The 24,531-nt window shown below is 42.0% G+C and overlaps 2 protein-coding genes and 1 long non-coding RNA gene across 5 annotated transcripts; 1 reads left to right on the forward strand and 2 right to left on the reverse strand.

The window, feature by feature from the left end:
• Positions 1-5: 5 nt before the first annotated feature.
• On the reverse strand, positions 6-16,371 carry cpda (carboxypeptidase D, a). The gene is made up of 21 exons (XM_026997720.2): positions 15,621-16,371; positions 15,259-15,506; positions 11,206-11,348; positions 10,917-11,086; positions 10,213-10,616; positions 9,852-10,043; positions 9,485-9,652; positions 9,269-9,378; positions 9,058-9,166; positions 8,446-8,588; positions 8,116-8,285; positions 7,699-7,959; positions 6,569-6,764; positions 6,244-6,379; positions 5,050-5,196; positions 4,856-4,954; positions 4,546-4,610; positions 4,094-4,225; positions 3,712-3,897; positions 3,502-3,604; positions 6-2,765 (listed from the first exon to the last, which is right to left on the reverse strand). The coding sequence occupies exons 1-21, from the start codon at positions 16,271-16,273 to the stop codon at positions 2,539-2,541; spliced, it is 4,062 nt and encodes a 1,353-aa protein (XP_026853521.2). The 5' UTR covers positions 16,274-16,371; the 3' UTR covers positions 6-2,538.
• On the forward strand, positions 16,007-18,556 carry LOC113569724. Of its 2 annotated transcripts, none has more exons than XR_003409825.2 (3): positions 16,007-16,088; positions 16,652-16,726; positions 16,820-18,556. It is a non-coding gene; the product is annotated as an uncharacterized LOC113569724 (long non-coding RNA). The 2 variants fall into 2 exon arrangements; XR_003409826.2 differs by lacking the exon at positions 16,007-16,088 and adding an exon at positions 16,461-16,551.
• A 165-nt stretch (positions 18,557-18,721) lies between these two features.
• Positions 18,722-23,295, reverse strand: ywhae1 (tyrosine 3-monooxygenase/tryptophan 5-monooxygenase activation protein, epsilon polypeptide 1). Of its 2 annotated transcripts, XM_026997722.2 has the most exons (7): positions 23,113-23,295; positions 21,686-21,885; positions 21,489-21,595; positions 20,978-21,184; positions 20,511-20,647; positions 19,735-19,776; positions 18,722-18,927 (listed from the first exon to the last, which is right to left on the reverse strand). In XM_026997722.2, exons 1-6 carry the CDS (start codon positions 23,174-23,176, stop codon positions 19,769-19,771), a joined length of 723 nt encoding a protein of 240 aa, XP_026853523.1. In that variant the 5' UTR covers positions 23,177-23,295; the 3' UTR covers positions 18,722-18,927; positions 19,735-19,768. The 2 variants fall into 2 exon arrangements, with proteins under 2 accessions (XP_026853523.1, XP_026853522.1); XM_026997721.2 differs by lacking the exon at positions 19,735-19,776.
• Between the last annotated feature and the right edge of the window lie 1,236 nt (positions 23,296-24,531).

Raw genomic sequence — 24,531 nt, forward strand, 5'->3', positions numbered from 1 at the left:
TCAAGTCTCTTCTCATTAGGAATTTTATTTCAATTTAACTTAGTTTTAGTTCAATCAGCGTGTCAGATAATCAAGTAATCAAGACCAGAGGACGTTTTTCGCACTGTTGCTTTTCACTGTTAACTAAAATTGCACTTATCTGCCTTGCGTATAATTGGCATCACTCAATTATCTACAACCACTTTAATGTAAAAAGAAAAAAAATCTAATATACATCAGGACAACCAGTACATACATACAAAAGCTATACACATTTGTTCAGACACACCCACTCATTTACATTCAAGCATAATCAAAATGAAGCCATAATATTGGACATGAGTAGCAACAACAGTAAATGGAGAAAAAAAATATATTCCCAACTCTTTCCATCATACCTTAATCACCTCAGTGTTGCAAAATGTATTTTTGGTGCACAATAGTATATATAAAAAAACACCTGATACTTTAGAAAATTGGCCATCTGTTAGTGACAAACAATGGTTATCAAAACATTTATCAGTATGTCTTATGAAAAATCTCACATTAAACAAATCAAACAGAGGTTTAAAAAGGCAACGGAATTAACAGTAGATAAACCTTTGAAACTCTTTCTTGTAATATTAATGTATACATTTCTACCTCCAAATACAGCCCTGTTTTGACTCGCATGCTTACATAGAATAAATGTGATCAAGACAATGGTGTGAGGTGTAGAATATGATCGACTGCCAGACCGAGAATTTGTCTCCATGTTGTATCTTGTTCCCCAGGACACAACAGAAGCAGCTCCGTTGGTTTCAGAAAGCATATCATCAGTTCACTAAGTGTACATCCCACCACATCTCCCACAGCACAGGGAAGGGACCACTATTACACACCAAATGACAAAATGAAAAAGTGTCCTTCAAAATATGAGGGTCAATTAATAAGTAATCGGCATGCTGATTAATGTTACTAGTTACAGTTGTGTTTTTGTTACAAAAGAGATTCCAGAAAATGGTTTAATGTGTGTATATGAAGAAGTTAAATGTTTGAAGCCAAATGTTACCCTGATTATATAACATACATGCATCATTAGTGTATCTAGTATTATATGCATGGTTTAAATGCATCTAATCTATATACTCTACAAAATCAGGTGGATTGTAAGGCATAGTTTCATCACTGGAGACAAGTCAGGTACTAGACAATGTAGCAAAGCCTATGTTAGACGTAAAGAAAAACAAACAAGCAAAATTTTAAATAAGTATTCAACACCCAAATCAGGGTTTTTAGATATTTAAATAATGTAAATTGATTGACTGCAAATATGTAAAATGTACATAGAATCAAAAAAGCAAATTGTAAAAAACTGGGAGGATGTGTCAATGTGTAAGGACTATTCTGAAATCTGTTCTGAATAAACCAATAAATGTTATTATTTTTACCAGAGCTTCTAAAACCCATTAAAACAATTTCACTATGAGCAATTACACATCATACTGATTCTGTGTTTAAGTAGATTATTAATGTACTACGTTCAGTAGTAATGTCTTGAAGAATCAGAAGATATAGATGATAATACATTTCAAAACAGTGCATGGCCAATAGAAATTGTATCTTTGTACATATAGTCAACACTTCATTTAACAAATTTAGTATGGTAGATATGCACAAAATTGCTCATCGAGTGCAAGTACAAATAAAATAACTACTTGAAAAGACAAAATGACACACACATTCTTGGCAAGCCCAGTCTCATTCACTGAAGAGCTTCAATGCAAGGTTACAATACAAAACGCATGTATGCACAATAAATTGGCCAACTGAAATTCTGAAATCTAGGCAACAAATTGGGCAGCTGAAAGTTAAAATCATTGGCCACAAAAGGGTGTTCCATATCTGGGTTCTGCCCTAGGTCCACTTTCTTTTTTTTCTTTTAAATCTGACTGATCTCAGTCTTTGAGAGATAATTACAGATGAATGACAGATGAACTGCTGTTCTCAGACACTTTGTTCCCAGTATCTATCAGCATCTGTGTGGAACAAACCAGCAGATGTAGATAGTGTGAAACCAAACCAAACCACAAAACAAAAACAAAAAAACTTCATGACTTGATTTAGACCCACAGTGTGGCAAAGAGGGGAATTTGACCCATTCTACTTACACCAGTCTTTACACTCTACCAAGAGGCAACAATGGCTCAGTCAAATCAAGCAAGGCACCGTGTTCATTAATCCTGTTGAGTTTCTTTTTAAATGGGAAATTAAGTTGGTACTGTATTGACAGGTCATCTATTGGAAGAGAACTGAGAATGACTCATACTACTTAACAGAAGAGGACTAACTCAATCCAAACAAACAGCAGGAAAGTTGATAGCAGTCTGTACAGCCAACCAATTTCGCAGGCCAGTAAAGTGCATCCTGTGTTGGATACCAGTCTTTTTGGACAGGCCTGTGAATTGGAATGCGCCATGGTGTGCGAGGACCCCCCCCCCCCCCAATCTCCCTCATAGTCTCCTTTAGGGCGGCGCTGTAGTACATGAACAGACTAGGCGAGCGGCTAGTGTCGGGGACTCAGAGTTTGTTTGCGTACAGTGTATCCTCGTCGCTTTCGCTCTCATCCTGAAATTCATGGCTCAGCAGGGACTTCTTGGAGCCCACGGAGGTTAGGTGGATCTCATCGTCGTAGTCGTCCCCGTGTTGCCGCAAGCGGTGGAAGCCATCCTTCTCTCTGTTGGACTTTGCGGAGCACACGCACCAGATGATGCAAGCCGTGATGGCTAGTGCAGTCATGGCAGCAGCTAAAGGGGAAATTGTACAGAAGCCAAGAGCGTAAGATGCAATATCACTAGCCAATGGCCTGTTCAGGAGCTAAACTTCAACGTGACTACAGTTCTGGTATAAACGTGACCTCGATGCACGTGATGTACAATCAATGTTTGCTGGCTTTATGTTGCGGAAGCTAGAACTAAGCCTTCCTTTTTAAAAGTGAAGGTCTGACATTTCTTGATATCCTTACTGAAGCAATGACTGATGTAAAGCTGGAAACAAACAAGTGCTATTACAACAACCAAGACTCTTATCACTGTTTACCTAGCTAGCTAAATAACTAGCTACAGCCAAAAAAAAAAATCATGTCAAATTGCTAATATACAAAACTCCAATACCAGCATAGAAATACAAATCCAGATTTGGATGAAAATAAAATGGCATCAAAATCATATTGCTCCGGGGCAAACTATCTCCAAGGCTCAGTATATAAAGAAAATCCCATCACCATGAATTGGCTTCTTAGTTGTCTCCCACGGACTGATAGAAGTTCAACATTAGGTCTTGTTTCCTTAACTGATATGCCAGTACCAAAACCAGTAGATGGAGCTGTTCTAAAGGAACCAACAAAACCTCTATCGCTACAAGAGCCACAGTACCTTTCTTTATGAAAGGAGTCACACTGCGGGGAAACAAAAAAAAACAAAAAACAAAAAATAAAATCTATATATTCATGGGCCAAATTAAAGCATCATGTAGGGATCTCACCTGCAGCTGCCACCACCAACTCCCTCGGTAAACCAAAGATGCTGTTGTCCATATCAAACTCGATCGTGACGAACCTCGCAGCCTCATTGGACAAGACAACAACCTGAAGAGGACAGTAGCCAAAGAAAGAACAGAAGAGAGACAGCACACTGAATGGCAACATAAATCTAGCATGAGCTTTGGAGAGTGTTTTCAAGTGCGTTTCTGTACCTCCTGGCGCTGCTGCTGGTACCCTTCGGCTATTGCTTCGATTTTGTGCACGCCCGGAGCCAGCAGGACGTGGAAGTAGCCTCCCTCGACGGTGAACACCCGCACCCCGCCGTTCAGCACAATCATCGCCCCGGCGATGGGTTTGCCAGTCTTGTCCCTCACTACTCCACGCACGCCTTTGTGCGCCTACAAAACATGAGCCGTTTTAGCAGGGAGAGTTGAGCCAAAAGATACTCAACACCAACAAGCAACAGAAATGGGTTAGATATGAAACCTGGAGCTTTTACACGCTTTACGACCCATCAGTCTGAGCGAATGCGACAGGAGCAGGTGGACAGCAGACAGGGGGACAGTAGATGGAGAGAAGGAAGGGCCAACTGACCTCCACCAGCATGCTGAGCAGAGACTTCCTGTTCTGAGCCCAGAGGCTGGGCAGCTGATCAGACGAAGGGAACAGGCAACAGCTGGTGTACACAGTGATTTCGGGACAGTGGCCAAAGTCCACACTGAAGTCCTGGAACATAACCAGCTAGCATTCAGACAGCATGTGGAGGTTAAAACAAAAATAAACTAATAAATAATATATCAGAGCGGACATACAGGTTTCAAGAATGGTTTTGAGTAAACACTTTAAACTAGGCCACCAAAGTGGATGGTTAGAATGCTGAAGCAAGAACGCCGCTTGTGAACAGCACCTGTCCTCCTATATATAGTTCCAACCCTAATAAAAAAAAATTAATTCATTAAAAAAACAAAAAACAAAACAAAAACAATTGTGCTGTGGCAGGTGAGCTACTCAGGAGGACGCTTGCATATCTCTGCAGGAAGGTTTACCTTCATACTCCCCATGTGACTGTGCATCTCAGCAGCACGCAGCACTCCCTCAGGGATGTTCCCCACTGGTAAAGGCAAATATATCTGTGTACATGCTGTACTGTTTGATTACAGTTCATTACATTCAGGATTTTGAAGTGTATCGCTAATTAAAAACTCAACCCGAGCGATACAATAGCATGCAAGAAAACTAAACTAAGGATTTTTTCCCCCCATTTGGCACGCACTAGAAACATGAAAGCACACACACACACACAATTAAATATTTTTAGACTACAAAAGTTAGAGCAGTATGAAGCAGTTAACATACTCTGGCTGTTGTTCCGACATCCAGCATCTCCCAAGTACATTGTGGGATGGTTGTTGGCATACACAGTAGCCAGATACCGCAAGGTGCTTTCATTTTCGACTGCAAAGGAGGAGCAAAAATGACAGGGCGCATGTCCAAACGCTATTGCAAGCGAAGTTAATCCCATTTCCATATGGTAAGAGATGAAGGAATACCTGGCTGAACTGGTTTGTCATAGGGGTACGTAACCAGCACAGAGCCTCCGTCCAGTGCCACCGAGAGTGTGAAGCCCTTCTCCTGTATCAAATCCATTACAGCGCGGGTTTCTAACTGAGGCTCTGTAGCACGCTGGGACACATTACCTACAGATCACCAAAGCGACATCATAACTTGCACGGCAAATACAACCATGGATTTAGCAGCTACTTCTCCAGAGGCTCTTAAAAAACTATACAGACAGTAGATGCACATCATAACTATATGGACATCCAGCAAGGATCCAAAGATGAGAACTTTTTATTTTATATATTTTAATACAATTCAACCCCATATTCTAACCAGAAGGCTTCAGGAACAAGTTGATCTGAGCAATGATTCCAGGCTGGATGTATATCAAATGGTGCCTTCTGGTTGGAATATGGGGTTGAATTGTATTAAAAGCAGACGAGAACTGAAAGTCTAGCACAGGACACATTCATCAAGTAATCGGATAAGCACATGTATCGTGCCAGAGCTAAAAACAATGTGCTCGACGTGATAGTTGTGCTTTGCACGTGGCAACAATGCTTTTCATAAATGTCACCCAAGTGTTTGCAGTGCCACTTTAAAATGCTGCTCGCTCCTAGGAATGAGCTCCAAGATGCCACTGTACTTCAGTCCACGTGTATTGGAAAGGTGACGGACGTGAACACAGGGCACATCATAGAGTGCCAACTTTACTGAGCAGAGCAGCTGAAATGTAATAGCTACTTGGATTTCATTCCTGGGTTTGGATTGTATTTCAAAACAACATCAAAGCCCATCTTGCCTCACTCTTCATAGTTTAATGATCTAATGTTTTTAAAACTCTTCTATTTTAGGTGTACCAGTTGATCCTATCCATGTTAACCATCTTGTTTTGAGTGTTGTCAACCACTCTGCTTTTTCCAAACTACAAAGCCCTCGCCACACAGTTCGCCAGATCACCGGCCCAGTGGTGAAGAGATTTACTAAACCGGAGAAATTCTGATCACATTTAACACAAAGGCCTAAGCTCTGCGCAACCCCCCCACCACTGTGCGTGTGTATTGTTTTTAGTGATAGAATAAGTGTGCGTCACAGATGAACAGCCAAGGTACATGTTACGCTGGCAGTCTTCCATATATTTAAAAACAACTCTAATCTGAATTCTTTTTAACTTAGATGCTTACCAAAGAAATCGGTGTCGAGGTCTTTGCCTGCTGCGTTGGCCATGCCTTCAGTGGAGGTGCAGTCTCTTTCTCTGGCCCGTTCACGGCCATCTGGGTTAATGGAGGGAAGGATGACGATTCTGGTCTCATTGATTAACTGATTTGGTAAAAGAAAAACACAGTGGCATAAGAAAAACAAATAAAACAAACCAGTCATACCATAAAACATTTTTTTAAATTTATGTTTGGAACGTGGCTAGTCATCTGCCCTACTATCTTAATACTAAAAATGGGAAACGCTGAGTCATTCCTGAGCAAGGGAAGAGGCAGGATAACGGAACTGTACCCTGGTAATAGCTGCATTCTTTCCATAGTTGATGCACAGGTAGGTGGCGAACTCCAGGAGCAGCTCCGTGCCCACGGGGGCGTTCCCGTGGATGCCTGCCACAAAGCGGATCTTGGGCTCGTTTGGCTCTGGCTCCTCGGGCTTGTTAGAGATCTCCAGAGCCCATATAGCTCGGAATTCCACACTCTGACCAAGGCTGAACAGAACAAATCAAAATCAGCACCATGGCTGGTACTAATTAAACCAATAATGGTCTTTGGAGTGTGCCCTGCTAGAGACCGCTATCCCCCTCCTACTGCCCCCGTATGTGCCTAGTCTAACCAACACACGCAGTTTCTTCTGCTGTCTTTGGAGTCATTCATCATTCTGTCTCTATAATTGTAGGCGGAAAAATGTTCTATGTAATGTACATGTTCTACTACACTCCGTTTAGTAACACTGCAACTTTAGACTCACCAACAATTACTGCACTTACTGAGTTAATCCGGAACCAGCACAACCCGTCGAGTGCAAACGATGTACACATGTGTTTACCGCACCCAAGTATTTACTCAACTACTACTTTTTAGTTCACCAAGTTGCAAAACAGCCCCACCAAATTTAATTTAAAGCAGCAGGCTTGCATGGTTTAAATGCGGTTTGCATAGGTACAAATGCACATTCAAACTTGCCCGGGTCCAATACTCTCATTATCCTTCTTCAAATGGTGACCTTATCTGTAAGTACAAAAACCCCTTAACTGTAGAAGCAAAGCTCAAACCTCACTCACTAGCGCCATGACGTAATGCTCACAGAAATAACGATCTTCCTTCATAGACCACGGACATGCAGACGCTCGCCTGAGAGGGGCGAGTTTGCACAGCACAGGTTCTTCCGAGACAAAACAGGATGCAGCTCCGGCTTGGCTGCCTCCAGCGATTTGTTTAACTGAGCTCTCAAAAAGGTAGCTCGCGATGGGCCAGGCCGCATTCCTGTTAGCGCGTGAGCAGAGACGGCCTGCGAAGGCCAGTTAAGAGGAGCGAAGGAACCCTGTACGATCCTCCAGCTCAGAAAAGCAGCTAGGCCTTCTTGGCTCCGAGGCACAGACCAAAAGAGCAAGCTCGAGCAGAGTGGGCACGAGGGCCGCGTACCGGCGGAGCGCAGTGATCTTGGGGAAGTTGAGTTTGAGGCCACGCAGGAACTCGGACATCTCTTTGTAGCCGTGGTAACGGAAGCTGCTGCTGGTGGTCGTGTCCGGGATCAGCCGGTCCAGGTCAGGGCTGGTGGACAGCTGCTTGATGAAGCTCTGGAGGTCCTCCTCGTTGGGGTTCAGATGGATCCGGGTCAGTTTGAAGTGTACCTGCTCTACGCCCTCCTGGGGCACAGTGACGTATGTGTCAACAGAAGTGTACCTGGGGATGATGAAAATCAGAGAAAGACAAATATTTAAATGTTGAATTATGAAGGAGATACAGCACGCAGCCAAGATTATAATGTGTGTGACATAGAAAACGCTTCAACTTGGACCCTTTAAAACACTACTACAAAGTTCATTAAGGGCTCCTAACCCTTCAGCAGAAGCGGTCAAGTGATAAGGTCCAGGGACCAGTAGACGCCAGTAGTCCCCAGCCTTGTTGGTGGTGATGGAGTGATGGATCTTATCTACAGTGATGGTGGCGTTGGGAATGCCAGTCCCATCCTTGCTGTCGGTCACCATCCCCTTCGCACCTCTGTGGACCTACACGTCGGGAATGTACACGCAAGGAGGAGGGAAGAACGCGAGAACGAGTGGAAAGAATGAAAAAGGTGCATTTGTCTGTGTGTGTGCGCATGTTTACTGTGTAAGTGATGTGGAGAAAAGAGAGAGAGAAAAATATGTAAATCATAATGAGACCAACCTGATGAATGAACTGTAGCAAAGACCTGCGGTTCTGCTCCCAGTACTGTGGCAGCTCCTCTGCATGGGGGTACTTGACACAGCCCAGCTCAATGGTCACCTCAAAGCAGTTTGTGTTCATGTAGTTCCAGTCCTGCATACCACCTAGAAGACACGCACAAGACGTCCACACCCCCGCGTGCACACAGTAGGAGAGAAGTATGGGCTCATTTTTTAGTGCTGAGCAGAAATGCCCATTTTCGCTACACTACGTGTTTGGATACGTTGAGCCTACAGAACTTTCACAAAATTTGGCTTCGTGAGCAAAACTGACAAATATGCAACTCTATATTGATGGGATTTTCCATAAGTATTCTCATGTAGGACGAGAATCTGTTTATTAGAACAATACTATAAGTTCCTAAAGATTAATTCCATACTGCTTAAGTTCAGCCATTTGTTTAAGTCGGCATAAACACAGGGAGTGTTTTTGCATAAAGCAAAAATTTACATAAAGCAAAATAGGTGTAGGCATGAAATCTGGTGAGATTGCATTCATACTTTCTGCAGCACAGCCACCATTATTAAAAGTCAACATTGCCTGGCGGTTGGGTTTCAGTAGTCTGCCACTCACCAGGAACGTTGTACCAGTTTGCTCCGTTGGTAACGCCATCCTGGAAGTACTCATCTGGGTATTCTTTAACGTCCACACAAGGGTGACCTTTGGACATCAGCGGGTTTTCCTGAGACAAAAGAAAGGTTGGACATCAAGCCCAAATGAGTAATGGGCAGGTAAGTCGGCATGCTGGGAAACGGAGAACTGGTGTCGGAACAGCCACGCTCACCTTGGCGTAAGCGGAGGAGACCATTTTGAAGACGGCATCGTCTGGAGACGCGCTGTACCTTGTGACACCATCTGGGTCATCGTCGAAAGGATAATTTACCACCAGGGAGCCTAGAAAGAAGACAAAAAAAAAAACCCCACACAACACTTATATGTCAGTCATCGATAGCTGTGGGTTCATCCATTGCTCAGCATAACTCCGTGCAGGGGGACGTACCTCCGTGCAGGTTAGCAGAGAGCACAAACGGGTAGTTCCTGGCCCAGTTCATCACGGCTATGGTTTCCGGCTGCCTGGGTTCCCCGATGGTTTTGAACTGGTCAGGAAAGTTGCGGTTCAGGTCAAAGTTGTTGCTGTTATTGCGGCCCTGGTAGCCGCTGACATCTCCTGTAGTGGATTTGCATTATGCTGAGTCAGTGACAACTGCCATGCATAATCTTCCAGAAACTGAGACGGCACAGCAAGCACAGAGCTGGAGTAAAGCTTTCCAACACAAGGAGGTGGTTTGGAGCCAAATGATCGGCTATGCTTTGTTTTGTTTTTTTTTTGCGTGTTAAAGGGAATGCGAGTTGTAGTTTGCCCTCACCCTCTAGCGACACCTCGTAGCCATCTGGGTTCATGGAGGGCATGATGTGGATACGGGTGGTGTTGATGAGGTAGGTGGCTTCAGGGTCACTGCCATAGTTACGGCAGAGGTACTCAATCAGGTTGAGAAGCAGCTCCCGCCCCACAACCTCATTGCCGTGCATATTCCCAATGTACTTGAACTCCGGTTCACCTGACAGGGAATGAGAGACTCAACATGCGAGGTAATGCTTGTCCCAAGGTGTGTGTGCGTGTGTGTGTGTGAGAGAGAAAGAGTTACGATGAGGAGAAGGACAGGTTAATACAGCAAAAAACATCTGGTTCATTGTGGAGATCAAAGCCATTTGAAGCTGCGAGCAGACCTTCCTCGTGTTCGCCCGGGTTGTCCGAGATCTCCATGACCCAAAGCTGGCGGTCCTGCACGGACTTGCCGATGGAGTAGAGGCGGGTGATGGAGGGGTACAGCATGCTGAACCTCTGCAGGAACAGCTCCATGTCGCTGTAGTGGTGGTGTCGGAACTCCTCAGGCTGCAGCGGCTGCGGCTCCGGCACGAGTGTGCCGGTGCCGGGCAGACCTGGGCCGAGAACCGCCGAATCCGTACTGCTGCCGCTGCCAGCGCTCGTGGGGCCGGTGGTAGCGGAGAGCGTTGTGTAGGGCGCAGTCGAGGGGCCGACGCCCACATCTCTCAGGGGCGTTAACGTGAAGTTGAGCTCTGTGGCTTTGCCTGCCATTACCTGCACGCCAACCTCCGTCATGGGAGCACATCTTAAACACACACAATTATAGAAACGCATTCCACAGGCTGTGTACACCAGACGAGGAATCCTGACACGGCTTTAAAAAAAAAAAGCTTCACTTACAGACTTCATGACATTGCCTTATTCATTATATATACATAGACTAAATGACCTGTGCTAATGTTTAAGTGACTAAGCCAAGCTCCCTTTACACGACAGAGAAAAGAGTGGTGGTGTGATTAATCTGGCGAGAACCCTGATCTTAGCGCTTCAGGACGCCGTAGCTGTTTAAAAGGTTGTGATGGGTGGGTAGAACGGAGCTACTCACCCAGGGACCGTGGCTGTGACGTTGTAGACACCGGGCAGCAGCAGTCGGTAATAGTCGCCAAAACGCCCGGTGCTCACGTTGTGGTTGATGCCTGCCACCATGATGTCGGCACCAGAAACAGGAGTCCCAGTCAGGGCTTCTTTGACAAAACCTCGTACACCAATGTGCACCTGATACAGCAAGGCCAACCTGATTAGTAATGGCAGCATCAACATCAAAGTGTTGTAAGGTTGAAATTACACACATGCAGTCAGTAAAACAGGGGCTTTAAATCACTAGTCTGCCGCACCTTCTCCATGTAAGCCAGCAGAGACTGGAGGTTGTTGTTCCACTCTACATGCAGCTGGGTAGCAGGAGGATACTTGCAGCAACTCAACTCCATGGTAATCTCCATGCAGTTCCCCTGCAAATAATTGAAGTCCTGCATCCCTCCTGCAGAGATGAGAGCAAAAACCACGATTCGCTTGCGCAAGGAGTAAAACCCGTTAAAAAAAGGACGAACGCAGAACGAAAGCCGGCATTTTTAAAACCGCCGGGCAGTGGAGCCGCTGGTGTCACCGGTCAGCCGTCAGGTACGTGACCGCTGGCGTCACCGAACCGCCTTTCTCATGCTAGTAATACCAGCCCTGTTAGGAAGGGTTAAGTGGCGTGGTACAAAAGCACCGGCACGGATCCGTGAGGGTAGGCGGCGATCACAGCTGGCAACGAGAGCCGTGCTCTGGGGCCAGGTGGCATTCAGTGACCTGCCCTCCTTCCCACACGGCGCCTCGGCAGGGTTGCCATGGCAAAGGGTGCTGCAAGTGCATGAAAAGTACAAACAGGAGACCAAACCCTGTGCAAACAAAGATAGCTCACACTCCTGCTGACTCACTCGTACGAGACGCTAAAAAAACCCAAAAAAACAAACAAAAAAAACAGTACTGTTCAAAAATGAGTCTCTACTTCTACTGAACTGGCAAAAAACCAAAACCAAACCACAATTTAGGACTTAAAGGGGGATCACCTACAATTTAGGCATCACAATTATTTAGATGACCAGCTCATCATATAAAATCAAGTGAACTAAATAAAGAAAAACAACACACACAAAAACAAAAAACCCCAACAAGCACATTATGAGCAGAAGCCAGCTATAATGTAAATGGCTACAGTCAGTATAGGACTTCCTCAGAGAGCTGCATAACAGCATCTCATGAAATACAAAGTTCAGTTAGGTGTGACACAGGAAATGAGAGGTTAAAGGGTTAACTGCATTTCAGCATAGTAGCAGTCAGTCTAAACAGAGCAGTCTGATACCTGCACTTCCTGAAAGCTCATCTCTCTGCATTTGCATATCCAGAACTGAGACACTTTTTGGGCCGGGTCCATCACAGTCACTTCCACTGTAGTGAATGCATCAGACCTGCAATACTTTCTAAAACTGTCAGTGATGCCAGTACAACTAGCAAACAGTGAGCTCTCGGCTTGCCAAATGAGCCCCACGTAGGGCTCCGATCCATCCTGCTGCTGACTCCGTAATGTCCTACATTCCATACTTTAAGAGAACCCGAAAACCTGGTATGCTGGTTTAACCCCTTGTGCTTCTTTGATTACCTAGTAATGTATACGGCCTGTATTCTGAATTTGAGGTGTTTAATAGTTTTCAGGCTGCAGAGGCTGAACTCGACCTTTTATTTAAGGTTGATATGCATAAACATATTTAGAATATTTCTAGGACTCTAAAGTTAACTCCTTGCCAACGTGGGGTTCTGTTCTGCGATTTTCCTTGCATTCTACTTTTAATGCCAGTGCCATTTGACATTCCACTAAAATAAATTACATTAGCAGTCCTGGAATATTTTAATATTAACTCCAGTATGTGGTATCTGTAGGTCATAAACCAGTTAAATATAAGCTCAATGAATCATTAGACAAGTACCACATTTCATGATTAATTTTTTTGTCTTTGCGTGAAACAAAATAAAATAAAATTAAATAATAATTTTAAAAAAACTCCATCTAATATCCCACATGCCCTTGAACAGCTCAAAACCCAACAAAGGCCTAGATTAGTGATCTTGACTGCACAGGGTGCATATGAAAATAACGACATTTAGATATAAAGAGTCTTAGCCAAAATTTTGGCTACACTAAATGTATGTTTTGCTTTTTTTTTTTTTTTAAAGGCTTAAGCTTATTTCTGTATCTAATTCAAACATTTAGCCCTTTAGTCCCTCGGCTTACGTGAAAACCTCTTCAGGATGGTTGGACAGGCATCCCAGGTGGTGACCTAACGAAGCCGGTCAAGAGAGACGCAAGTAAAGTAAGGGATGGCCAATTTGAACAATCCAAAATACAAGATTTGTTTAACACTTAATTTGGTCAGTGCATATTTCATTTGTATTATTTTATTATTTTGATGTCTTATTAGTCTACAAATGTGGAAAACGTCTTTTTTTTTTTTTTTTTTAGTGTGCAAACTTTGACTTTTTCCACTCTGTCCTGTTTGTTTCAGCAAACCATCCTTGTCAATACACAAAGAACAAACACCTCAAGTCTCCCTGATATTTGCTTATTTATGGCAACGAACCTCCGTATAATGCATTTACCATTGCACTTTTTATTTTGCATCTTATAAAGACCCAATTTTCATGAACAGATCATGGCGTCTCATTAATTCAAAGGATTTTTCACAAGATTAAATTTAGCTTCAGTTTCTGTGCCATTTGCAGATGTCGCCGTCACGTTCATGCTGTGACGCCTTTAGGCTTGTGAAGGTTCACAGCAACTAAAATAATTACCACCAGCAAGAGCTCCACTCCGATAGGAAGACATGACGAACCCATTCACTGAGTACACACAGTCACACACTTGGTATTTGGTCCTCACAGCTGACGCCCATATCTAATAGACACAGGTAAGTGAGTTAACTTGCTGGGGGATTGGCCATGGATCTGAAGGGAGAAAAAAAAAAGCCTTCGTCTCCTCATGATCAGACAGGACATTTAGAAAACTAAATTCTCAGTGAAGACCAGTTCACTGACACTGGCAGTTTAATTGCTAATAATAATCCAAAAAGGAATGTTATTAATAGAACTTGTCCAGCAAAGCTGATTTTGAGACCAATGTAGTCTTCCTAGTAAGTACTAGTATTGATGAGTAGATCTGCATGGATTGCACCAACTTTGTTTTCATACTGTTATGAGAAAATTCACAATCATACAAATACATAACCCTGTCAAAAACCAAGACATTAGTCCAATCCAGGTAAATAAAAACAATGGTTTCAAAAATAATAACAGCACAGGCTTAGAAAGGAGCGATCCCACCATTAGCCTATAACAGAGCCCAGTCTAATGTAGAAATGCTTCTGTTTTCCACCACATAACCACCACCCAGCATCACCCTCTCTACATCTGCACTAATCGCAATCGCAACACCAGCCGGAGTTGAAACCGCACACTCGGAGTCCTTTCTGCTTCTCGTTAGCCACAAACCACACACACGCAATCACAATGACGCGATTCAAACAAAAATGACAAAAAACAGTGATCGTTGTCTGCTGCGCTGTACGGATGGCGGAAGCATCTAATGCAATCAAATGGATCAGACCTGCAAACTTCTGGGCACAATGAAAATCGGGCTCCTGTTATTCGACAACGGCAGTGCTGGCCTGCCAGCGGGGGTAGGGAGGGGGCGGTATGGATGTGGGGTGATGTAACAATAGATCATAAAGAGAGAAATCGGAGAACTGCAGGGTTCCACGAGAAAGCAGGAAGTACAAATATTTGGTTTTGGATTACCAACCACTCTTTTGTTGGTTTAACAGGTGATGCTTTCAGTTCAGCAAGTTATATATGACAACTTCAAAAACAAATATTCTCTCAACAGCCAAGATAAACAACCATAAAACCCAAGGTCAGGGAACACAAGGGTTCCCTTGGATTGTGTGGCAGTGTTCATTGGAAATTCTAAAGGGCACAGAACATGATCATTCATCGCTGCAGTTAAGCCCAAGACAATGGTTGAATTCATATCTGGGAATTTAACCCAGAGACAACTTTTTACATCAGCAAACAGGAAAAGAATATTGTTTTTGAAAAAGTAAGTTCCTAGCAATGAATCCTTAAGATTAAAACTACACCATCAAACAACAAAAAAAGTAAAAAATAAATGGCTACTTATTACAAAAGTTACGAGGGGGGAGGAGCTAAACAGACATTAGACGTTAGTCATTAAGGAAACAGTTGGCCTCAAAATTAATAAATGCTAACTCTGTGTGAACTACTCAGCCTAGTTAACATATCAGGTTTTGCATGGATTTTGATATGAGGTGAAGTGCAGTTCGGGTTACGGCAATTACCTGGCACATCATACCAACTTGCACCATTTGTGATGCCATCCTTGAAGGTCTCCCCAGGGTCTCCCTCACATTTCGGCTCCCCTGTTGACATGACGGGGTTGTTCTCTGCATAAACCCGTGCCAAATACCTGAAGAGAGCATCATCAGGGGACAGACTGTAGAAGCCGTAACGGACATGGGAGGCAGAGTCGTCAAAGGGGTAGCTGGCCACTACAGTGCCACCGTGCAGATTTCCCGAGAGGACAAACCTGGGGGGGAAAGCCCACGTTAAAAACGTTCCTGTAATTACATCACTAAAGAGAATAATTCATTTGTTTTGAAGGCGGCATTTTATGAAAAGGTCACAAGCGGAGGCAGCTTACTTGTTTTCAACAATCCACTTCATCATAGCTGTCAATTCGGGTGCATCGTCTTCGTTCACGTCTTCGGTACCAAACTGGTCTGGAAAACTTCGGTTGAGATCGATGTCCTTGGCATTATTCCTGCCCCCTGCGTTACCGTTACAGTCACCCTCGACCGACCTCTCGAATCCGTCGGGGTTCATACTCGGCATGATGTAAATATCCGTGTTGTTGACCAAGTCCGTCACACGCCGGTCGTCTCCGTACCTGCTCAGAAGGTACTCGATCAGGTACACCAACACCTGGCGTGAAACCGTCTCGTCCCCGTGCATGTTGCCCACATATTTAAATTTGGGTTTCCCAGGCGCCTCGGCACGAAGGTCTTTGGTGATCCGCATCACCCACAACTCCCTTCCCTCGACCGACCGCCCGACGCTGCTCAAGTCCGCAATATGCGGGTAGCTTCGGGCAAGTGATTTCAAACGCCGGGTAAGTTCCACGAAATTGTAGTATCTCTTGTAACTCTCCACTTCCTCTGTGGCAGGACCCGGTGGATCCGTCACCTCCCCGACACGGCTCGATTTAGTAGAGCCGATGAAAACAACAAAAACGAACAGAAGCGAACGGAACTGCAGTTGCGCGGAACACGGCTTCGCACCTGTCTGTCGCGACATGTCGCCAAATGCGTCTTTCTGCGCTCATTCAATCGCAAAGAAATGACCGTCCCTTCCAGTATTGTCCACCGCTCCAGCCTGACGTGTAGCTAGACGTTTTCGACAGCAGGCACTTCCTGCAGACCTTTATAAGGGAGGGGTTTGCGAGGGATGTGAAGGCAGCAACCATGCCGCCAGTCGGGCTTGCGCTCGGTTGTGCAATAAACCAGCAAGTTACGCACTACTGAAGAACCAACGTTTTAAAATAGGTTTACCATCAAACACTGCCGTTCGTCAAAGTGTGTTGCTACGCTGTTCACGTAAATTATTTCCCCAGGCAAAAGCTTTGATGAAAACAACAAAAAAATGTTAATTTGGCTTTGTTTTGTTTTTTTGCAGAGCCATCTAGAAAAGTGGTGGCATCAGATGCATGTCTCTTCACGGGTCGGGGTCAGAGAAGTATTGGATTCCCAGGTAACATGCTAGCTAAGTAAACGACTGGGGTGTGTGATCCGTAACGTTACCTGGCCACATAAATGACCTAAAACAGCTTTCTTTTGTTCCCAGACCAGAAACCCGTTCCCGTTCGAGACAAGAGCATCACACCCAGACAGACCCACGTGGCTCCTCTTCCTCTGACCGTAGGGCAAAGGCAGCGATCCACAGAAACAGAAGCTTCATTAATGTTTTTTGTTTTTTTGTTTTTTTTAAAGAATTGTTACTTCAGTAACCGGAACTCCTCTCGAAGATAAAAGTACATAAAATCACAAAGCACATCTTGCAAAAATACAGTGAACTGTAATACAACATTCTGTGATTGCTGTAACACGTCCTTTGGGGAGTGTTTACAGCAACACATTTAAAAAGAATAAATCTGTTGCCACCGTCCCCAAATAAGACAGACACATTAAGCAGTATATAAATTTAAGAATTAGGGGGTTTACAAATGGTCAGGAAAAGGATGTAAAACAGTAAACCCATTTTCGTCTTTTTAGTTTTTATCTTTCATTACAGAAGTTGCATAATGCAAATTGTTAATAATGGTCGTGTCTTAACTCCGCCTTTTCAATGTGTACTTTAATTTATGCGGTGCATTTATTTTACATGTCAAAACGGCCTTTTCCCCCATAACTCCTTGTAGCAACACATCAAGAACTTAAAAAAGTTACCCAACTGTGGGTGTTAGCTAAAATACTTAAAAACCTACCTTCTATAAAGAATAAAATATTCCACCTCAATAACTAATCTCTAACAGAATAAATCAAAGATATTTTAAGTATGCCTATACTTAAAATAACCTATACTTGCCTACACTTAACATTAACACACATGTGCACATTACTAACAAAAGTGTCTTTTTTAATGCCCAGAAGCCTCTATTTGGAATAACCTCTTTGAATCTCAAAACTGCAAATACCCTTTTCCATGACTTAACATCCAGAACAGATAAGGATTAGCAGTAGAGAACCTTTCAGTGTGTGTTTACATTCTAGCTTCTTTCATTTGAAGAAGTAAATGCCTTCTCTTAATTTTAGACTTCATCAGCATGGGCAAAAAAGCATTACATAAAACATACAAAATAGTTATTGCACAAAAATGACCAGGTTTTATTTGAGGCAGTTTTATTTGAACTTCAATGTTAATTCCATGCTGTCTCTCTGTAAGAACAATACAGACTCTATGTTTGTGTTTCCGGTCAAATTTCCAGTAGTATAAATTAGCTTCACGTTAAATATGAACAGAGTACAGAAGAAATTGCGGGCATTATATAAATTTGGGGGATGAAGCGAAATAGACTATTTCATATACTTACGTGGGCTTAAAATCAACTTTATTAGTGCTTTTTATTCTTTTCAAAACAGCCACTGGAGACCTGCATTTGAGTTCAGTTTTTTTTGTTGTTGTTTTTTTGTTTTTTTAGAGCTGCAACTATCCATCCACCACCATCATGTGCGTAATACAGTATTTTAGCACAAATTACAGTCCGGACCACTGCTAAGTATCACTACGTAACTCCTACTTTGTGATATTAAGCATTTTGCTCCATATGGATGTCAAAAAACTTGCAAACTTACACTGAAAATCTAAATTAACAAAAAGAGCACTTTATTTTGACTTGCCCTTTCCAGAATTTTAATCATTTTAACTGCATTTGATAATTGCACTAACACAGAAATATTACAGCTGCAACAACTAATAGCCTAATAGTAGACACATCAGTAATAGTAATAAAAGTTAATTCTGTAATTACATTAAGAAAAACTCAAAATATATCCAGCAACTGATAAAATGTTGAGGAATAAAGCAAATAAACATAAAAAAGGAACATTGTACCAGGACAGACACAAAAACCCCCAAAAAACAAATGAACAAAACCCTCTAAATTCAGCCCACTGAAAATAACAATAATTGTATAAGTGTTTTTTTGTTTTTTTTACTTTTAATTAAAGGGGTAATAAAATTAATATTAAAAATGACGGGGGGGGGGGGGGGACAAACAAAAAACCTGGAGGCATTAAGCTGTTGAGTGTCACTCTTGAGGTTGGGCTTGGTGGCTACCTTTATGAGTGGGGGTTTGGGATGGGGTGAAGTGGGGCGGAGTCTCATATTGGCTGTGATGTCTCACTGCTGCTCATCCTCCACATCTTGCAGAGCCTCTTTATTCTGTTCCTCACCTGCACACAGAGGGATTTTTTTATACAGATACAGCAACAGCCCTGACTTTTGAATTTTGAAAACAATTGCAAACTCTGCATCAATAATCACAATGTTTCAACTAAAATAAATTTGTACTGGAGGGAGAAAATTAAAAGTCACATGCAATAAGGTGAAATCATTAAAGTTGAGGGGAGAACACAAAAATACTTTTGTTTGATTCAGCTAATATCACACAAGAATCTTTGTACTTGTGTGACAAAGCACCAAAAATGCCCTCAAAAGCAATGACTCTCTGACTTGGAGCCAGTTATGGAAAAATACTTGCTGAGGGTGCACACTTATCTGTATATTACTTAATCAGAAATAATCAAATCGCAAAAGCCTTCAGCTACATTCAGTTGAGAAGCACAAATTCTGCATTAAAATCAAGCACTTCATGACCCAATTTCAACATTTTGTAATATGCAGGTCCGACATAAAACATTACCTGGTTTATTTCTCTTTTTCCCCCCCGTTTTTAAATAAGCAGAAATAAGCAGTACACAGAATATCAACTGTACACCCACTGCACACTCCAAAGGCAACATAGGGTATGGTGGCGCGCAGAATTCCGGCTCCTTTTAAAAGGCTAAATATCAAATTATACCAAATTTGTGCAATGCTAACACCCAAGTATACATGGAGTCTTGTGACCATGCATAGACCGTTAATGTCGAGACATGCTTGAGACACAAAAGTAGTGTAACTCAGTAAAACCTTAGCACAGAGCTTAGGGTGAGTGACAATTCAGCTAGCGAGACAGAGCAAGAAATGGCCTCACTTACAAATACAGTTTGTGGGCAATTAACATATTTTCCTTTAGGAATCTAAACAGTAGGAATGGAAAAAGGTAAGATGGGTTAAATGGATGGCAAAACACAGAGTGAGATGACAAATGTAATTAAGACTGCAGAGTTTGACAAACCTACTTTTTGGCTTAGATGCTGACCTTTACACCAGAAAAATAGTTTGAGCATGTTCAATGCACTAAATTGGCATTTCCAATTCATCTGTTTATTAAAAGGGAAGCAATATGCAGTTTTTTGACTCATTGTTGTTGAGGAAAAGTACATAGCTATGGAGATTTAACCAAACACCATGCTTTCCTAGTTACCCAACATGGGTGTTCCAGCTTTGAACACTATGATCTATCCATTTGTTTGAGGTCTGCCTCAAGATATGGTTGCTGTTTTACTCTGTTGATGGGTAGCAGTACATTGCAGCAATGAACATTTAGAGCTCTACATTTCAGTATCCATCCAAGCTTGATTTAATTGATCAATAAACTCATTTTCATTTTCAGTCAAACAAGATCTAGCTATGTTCAGAAATCACTCGTGGCTAACTCCATCACTCTGACCATTAGTTCAAATACTACTGGAAAATGGAAGCTTTAGCCGTTATGTGATCCTAAATGAAACAAGCCATAACTTCACCCCTTTCACAGATTATAGTCAAATTATCATTTACACATTATTCATTTAAAAAAATTCTGAATGTTACTAATAGTGCACAGATCACAAATTCAGCATTCGTGAAATGTCTTTACAGAATGTCTTACCATCTCCCTGCATATCTGAAGTCCATAGTGTCAAATTATCACGTAACAACTGCATGATGAGTGTGGAGTCCTTGTAGCTTTCTTCACTCAATGTGTCCAGCTCAGCAATTGCATCATCAAATGCTGCCTTTGCCAACCTAAAATGAACCAACAGTTTTAATGTATTCTTCCATCTTGGCAGAATACCACATTTGAAAATCTAAATGAAACCTGTTGCCCATTTTATTCACCAAACTGCCATCAAGACAACATAAATGTGCACAGAAACATGCTTTAAGAAGGGGGCTAACTTCAGTTCCATCTAGCCTATGTAATCTGAAAGATGGCCTTAATTATCTAGCTCAAGACCCCTCAATCTGTATATTCATTATGTTCTCTTAGTAAATAAAGACCTGGGGAAGCAGTGCACCATTTTGACAATCGCTTGCCAGGGCTTCATAAAGGACAGATCAAAACAGAACACAAACCTGCAAGCACGGTCAGGAGAATTGAGGATTTCATAGTAGAATACAGAGAAGTTAAGAGCAAGTCCTAAGCGAATGGGGTGCGTAGGCTGAAGGTCTGTCATTGCAATATCACTAGCAGCTTTGTAAGCGACCAAACTATTTTCTGCAGCCTCCTTCCTGTCATTTCCGGTGGCAAACTCAGCGAGATACCTGTGGTAATCACCCTTCCTGTGAAAAAGAAATGATGTGGTCGACATTCAAAGCCGCAACAGACATGCAAGTTTCTTTTGAGTAATTTTGGAAATTGTCCTCATCGGAAAAACACATTGAATGTGTTCATTTTACTGTATACCAACAAAGTTTAATGGATTTTGAAAACAGTAACTACATGCTTTTGATAAATTAAGAATGGATTTTCATGTCTATTCTACATATTCTGCTCTGCAGCAATCCACCCTTGTTAAGAACTAGATTCCAATTTACATGTTTTTCAGCCATGTCTGAGAAACTGAAACAAAAAAAAATGGCATACATTTTGTAGTAGAAGACCTTGGACTCTCCTGAATTAGCAGCTGGAATTAGGTGCTTATCCAAAACATCCAGGATGTCATTGCAAATTGACTTCAGCTCAGTCTCAACCTAAATATGATACATGGGAGGACTGTGATAAAAACATCATACAATCACTATAGAGTATTATGACTGGCTTACCTGGAACATATTCCTTACCGTTTGCCTGTACTCCCGGATCATTTTCAATTTATCTTCTCCACCCTTACTTTCTTCTTTCTGCTCAATACTACTAATTATTCTCCAGGAAGCTCTTCTTGCACCAATAACATTCTTGTACGCCACTGATAGCAGGTTCCGCTCTTCAACTGTGAGCTCAACGTCCATTCCAGCCACCTTTTTCATGGAGTCAACCATTTCTACACAATACAAGACATTTAAACGAACATTCTTTTAGTAATTTGTATGCATTCAGTACTACGAAGACGCCAACACGCCTATTCAGGCAGTATTTATGAACGTTTTTGTTCTTAAAACCATAACACGTGGTATAGACAGAGGTGGTAACCTTTTGCCTGAGCGTTGCAACTACTCTACTACAAAAAGGGTTCTAACACTGGGCATCCCAGACAATACTGCAACTACAGGTTCAAATAAACAGCACAAACAGTACGATAACATTTTAAACACTTGTCTAGCTAGCTAACTACATTGGCTCTTGTGCTAGCTAGACTTAGCATCAGACAGCTATCCCATTAAACTAGCAATAGTTTGGTATAACAGAAGTAACACTAACTCGTTAAATAACTACAGACATTCATGTGAAACCAGCTAGTTACACGAGGCTTAACACCATTAAAAAGAATATTTTCATAGCTAGCTAACTTGGTTAGCTAGCAAGAGAGCCATTTCTGCAACAACTAACGCTAAAATGAACTAACGTTATTACCCAACTGACTGCAATTCTCGGTCATATCGACGGGGTATGAAGTCACTCTGATAAGCTGTTAAATGGTCTTTTTTTTGGCCATGTCATGACATTAACCTAGAAACTCATGGAGCGGACTTGCACCACCGTTCCTTTAAAGTTAGCTACGCCAGATAAGGTATGGGCTACATTGCAATTGTGTATAATTCTATACCTAGGTAACTATGTATTCGGAAATGTTCTCTCCCTTGTCGGGTTGACAGACGCTGGTCATTTTAAGACAAGCATAAACCAGTACATTTGGCTCATCAAGATTGTTGTAAGCCATTATTAAAGCTGTTGGTGTCAGGTGTGTAGATCTGCTCCCCCGCTCCCCCCTCCCCGCTTTGGCTAGCAACAGCTTGCTTGCCTCACCCAATAACTGTCCGCCATTTTGTCTGTTCCAGTAACGTCTCCATCTTTATTCCATCCCTGACCAAATTATGATGATTGAAGTAGTGCGTCAATACCAAACAGACTCTAGTTATCACCATCTAACTATCTATCCAGCAACCGCTTTCCGGTTTAAGTCACGAATACGACTGCTGCACAAGCTAACTCGCTAAGACGTGCTAACAAGCTAAGCAGGCTAGCCCGCTAACACTCCGCCCGACAGCTAACGTTAGCTTCACGGGCTAGCATTCAATTAACGTCAACGTTTTCTACAAATTCGCCTTACCGTCGTATCTCTCCGCTTGTTCAGCAAGCTTAGCTTGATATACTAAATCATCCCGATTACCCATATCGGAAACTCAGCAGTGGATTCGTAAAAGACGGGTTTAAGTGAACCGGCAGGCCCTCGTACAAGCGACAGCTGCAGCTTGAATGGTGTTGATACACCGGTGCCACTGGACGAAAAATGGCGGCCGGTTTAATCCGGGCTCTTTTTCATCCGGGAATACAAAACGACCAGCCGAAGTCCCTACTTTGTCTCCCGATCTTTTTTCTGCAAAGACGAGCTCTATAAGGCTCACTGGCTTTTCACCGTGTTCTTATAATTCTTATAGGTAGGCATATTTTGATTTTATATATATATATATATATATATATATATATATATATATATATATATATATATATATATATATATATATATATATCAAAATATGCCTACCTATATATATATATATATCAAATCAAAATATGCCTACCTATATATATATATATATATATATATATATATATATATATATATATATATATATATATATATTTATATTTAATTTATTTATTTTCTTAACCAAATAACTTTCATGTTTTGTCTTAATGAGTACAGACTCTGTGTAGCTCACTGGGTTCATTTTTGTGACGGCAATTTTAATACCTTGAGGAATCAAATGACTAATATTCTAATGAGGGGGCTGGTTTTCCTGTTGTTTTATAACAAATTGGTGACCCTGCCACTTAATGTGCTATGAAATGGCAAAAATTCCTCCAGGCAGAGATGTTTGCGATCAACAGTGCCTCCAGAGACATCTTAAAATAACTGCCTTATAATGGTAAACAAGATAATTTATCAGCACTCTGGAATCCCCACAACACCAAAAGATTTTAGGCATTCAAATACGTTCCATTCGAAACATGTGACAAACACTGACTTCTACAACTGTTAACTGTTCCTCAGGATAATGGTGTTTGGCTAAAGTTTCAAGCTGTTTTTTTTTTTTTGTTGTTGTTTTTTTAAATCTCAAATTGCAACTACACATGTACAAATCAAGCATTATTTAATGGGTGCTCCTGAATAATGGCACCAACTCCATTTTTTTTAGTGTAAACATCATATACAATAAATAAATAAATAAATAATCTGTTATGGTGATTCCCCTTAAAACATTCTGAATACTCTGGTCCACTTGAAAGCCTTTTGCACTTATGCAGACTAGCCACAGAAAGGCCTGCACGGTAGTTTCAGTGTTATAGGAGGGTGAACTTTGTTGCATGCACTATACACAAAGAAAGAAAACAGCAAATCCTACTGCTCTGACAGTGTTATTGCCAGGCAGTTAAGGCTATTAGGTTAAATGAACCAAGTTATTCTGACTACCTTAAATCTCAGCCAGTTGGCTCACTAACTGGTAATACACTTCCAATCTTGAAA

Source organism: Electrophorus electricus, chromosome 15 (assembly GCF_013358815.1).
Source record: "Electrophorus electricus isolate fEleEle1 chromosome 15, fEleEle1.pri, whole genome shotgun sequence".
Taxonomy (NCBI): domain Eukaryota; kingdom Metazoa; phylum Chordata; class Actinopteri; order Gymnotiformes; family Gymnotidae; genus Electrophorus; species Electrophorus electricus.

Coding starts and splice junctions, on each gene's coding strand:
- cpda (XM_026997720.2), bottom strand. CDS start 16,273: ATGTCGCGACAGACAGGTGCGAAGCCGTGTTCCGCGCAACTGCAGTTC. Junction 9,167..9,268: donor TCTCCTCCGCTTACGCCAAG/GTGAGCGTGGCT, acceptor CTTTTGTCTCAG/GAAAACCCGCTGATGTCCAA. Junction 8,286..8,445: donor TGCTACAGTTCATTCATCAG/GTTGGTCTCATT, acceptor CCCGACGTGTAG/GTCCACAGAGGTGCGAAGGG.
- ywhae1 (XM_026997721.2), bottom strand. CDS start 23,176: ATGGGTAATCGGGATGATTTAGTATATCAAGCTAAGCTTGCTGAACAA. Junction 21,596..21,685: donor TCCGGGAGTACAGGCAAACG/GTAAGGAATATG, acceptor TATCATATTTAG/GTTGAGACTGAGCTGAAGTC. Junction 21,185..21,488: donor AAGGTCTTCTACTACAAAAT/GTATGCCATTTT, acceptor TCTTTTTCACAG/GAAGGGTGATTACCACAGGT.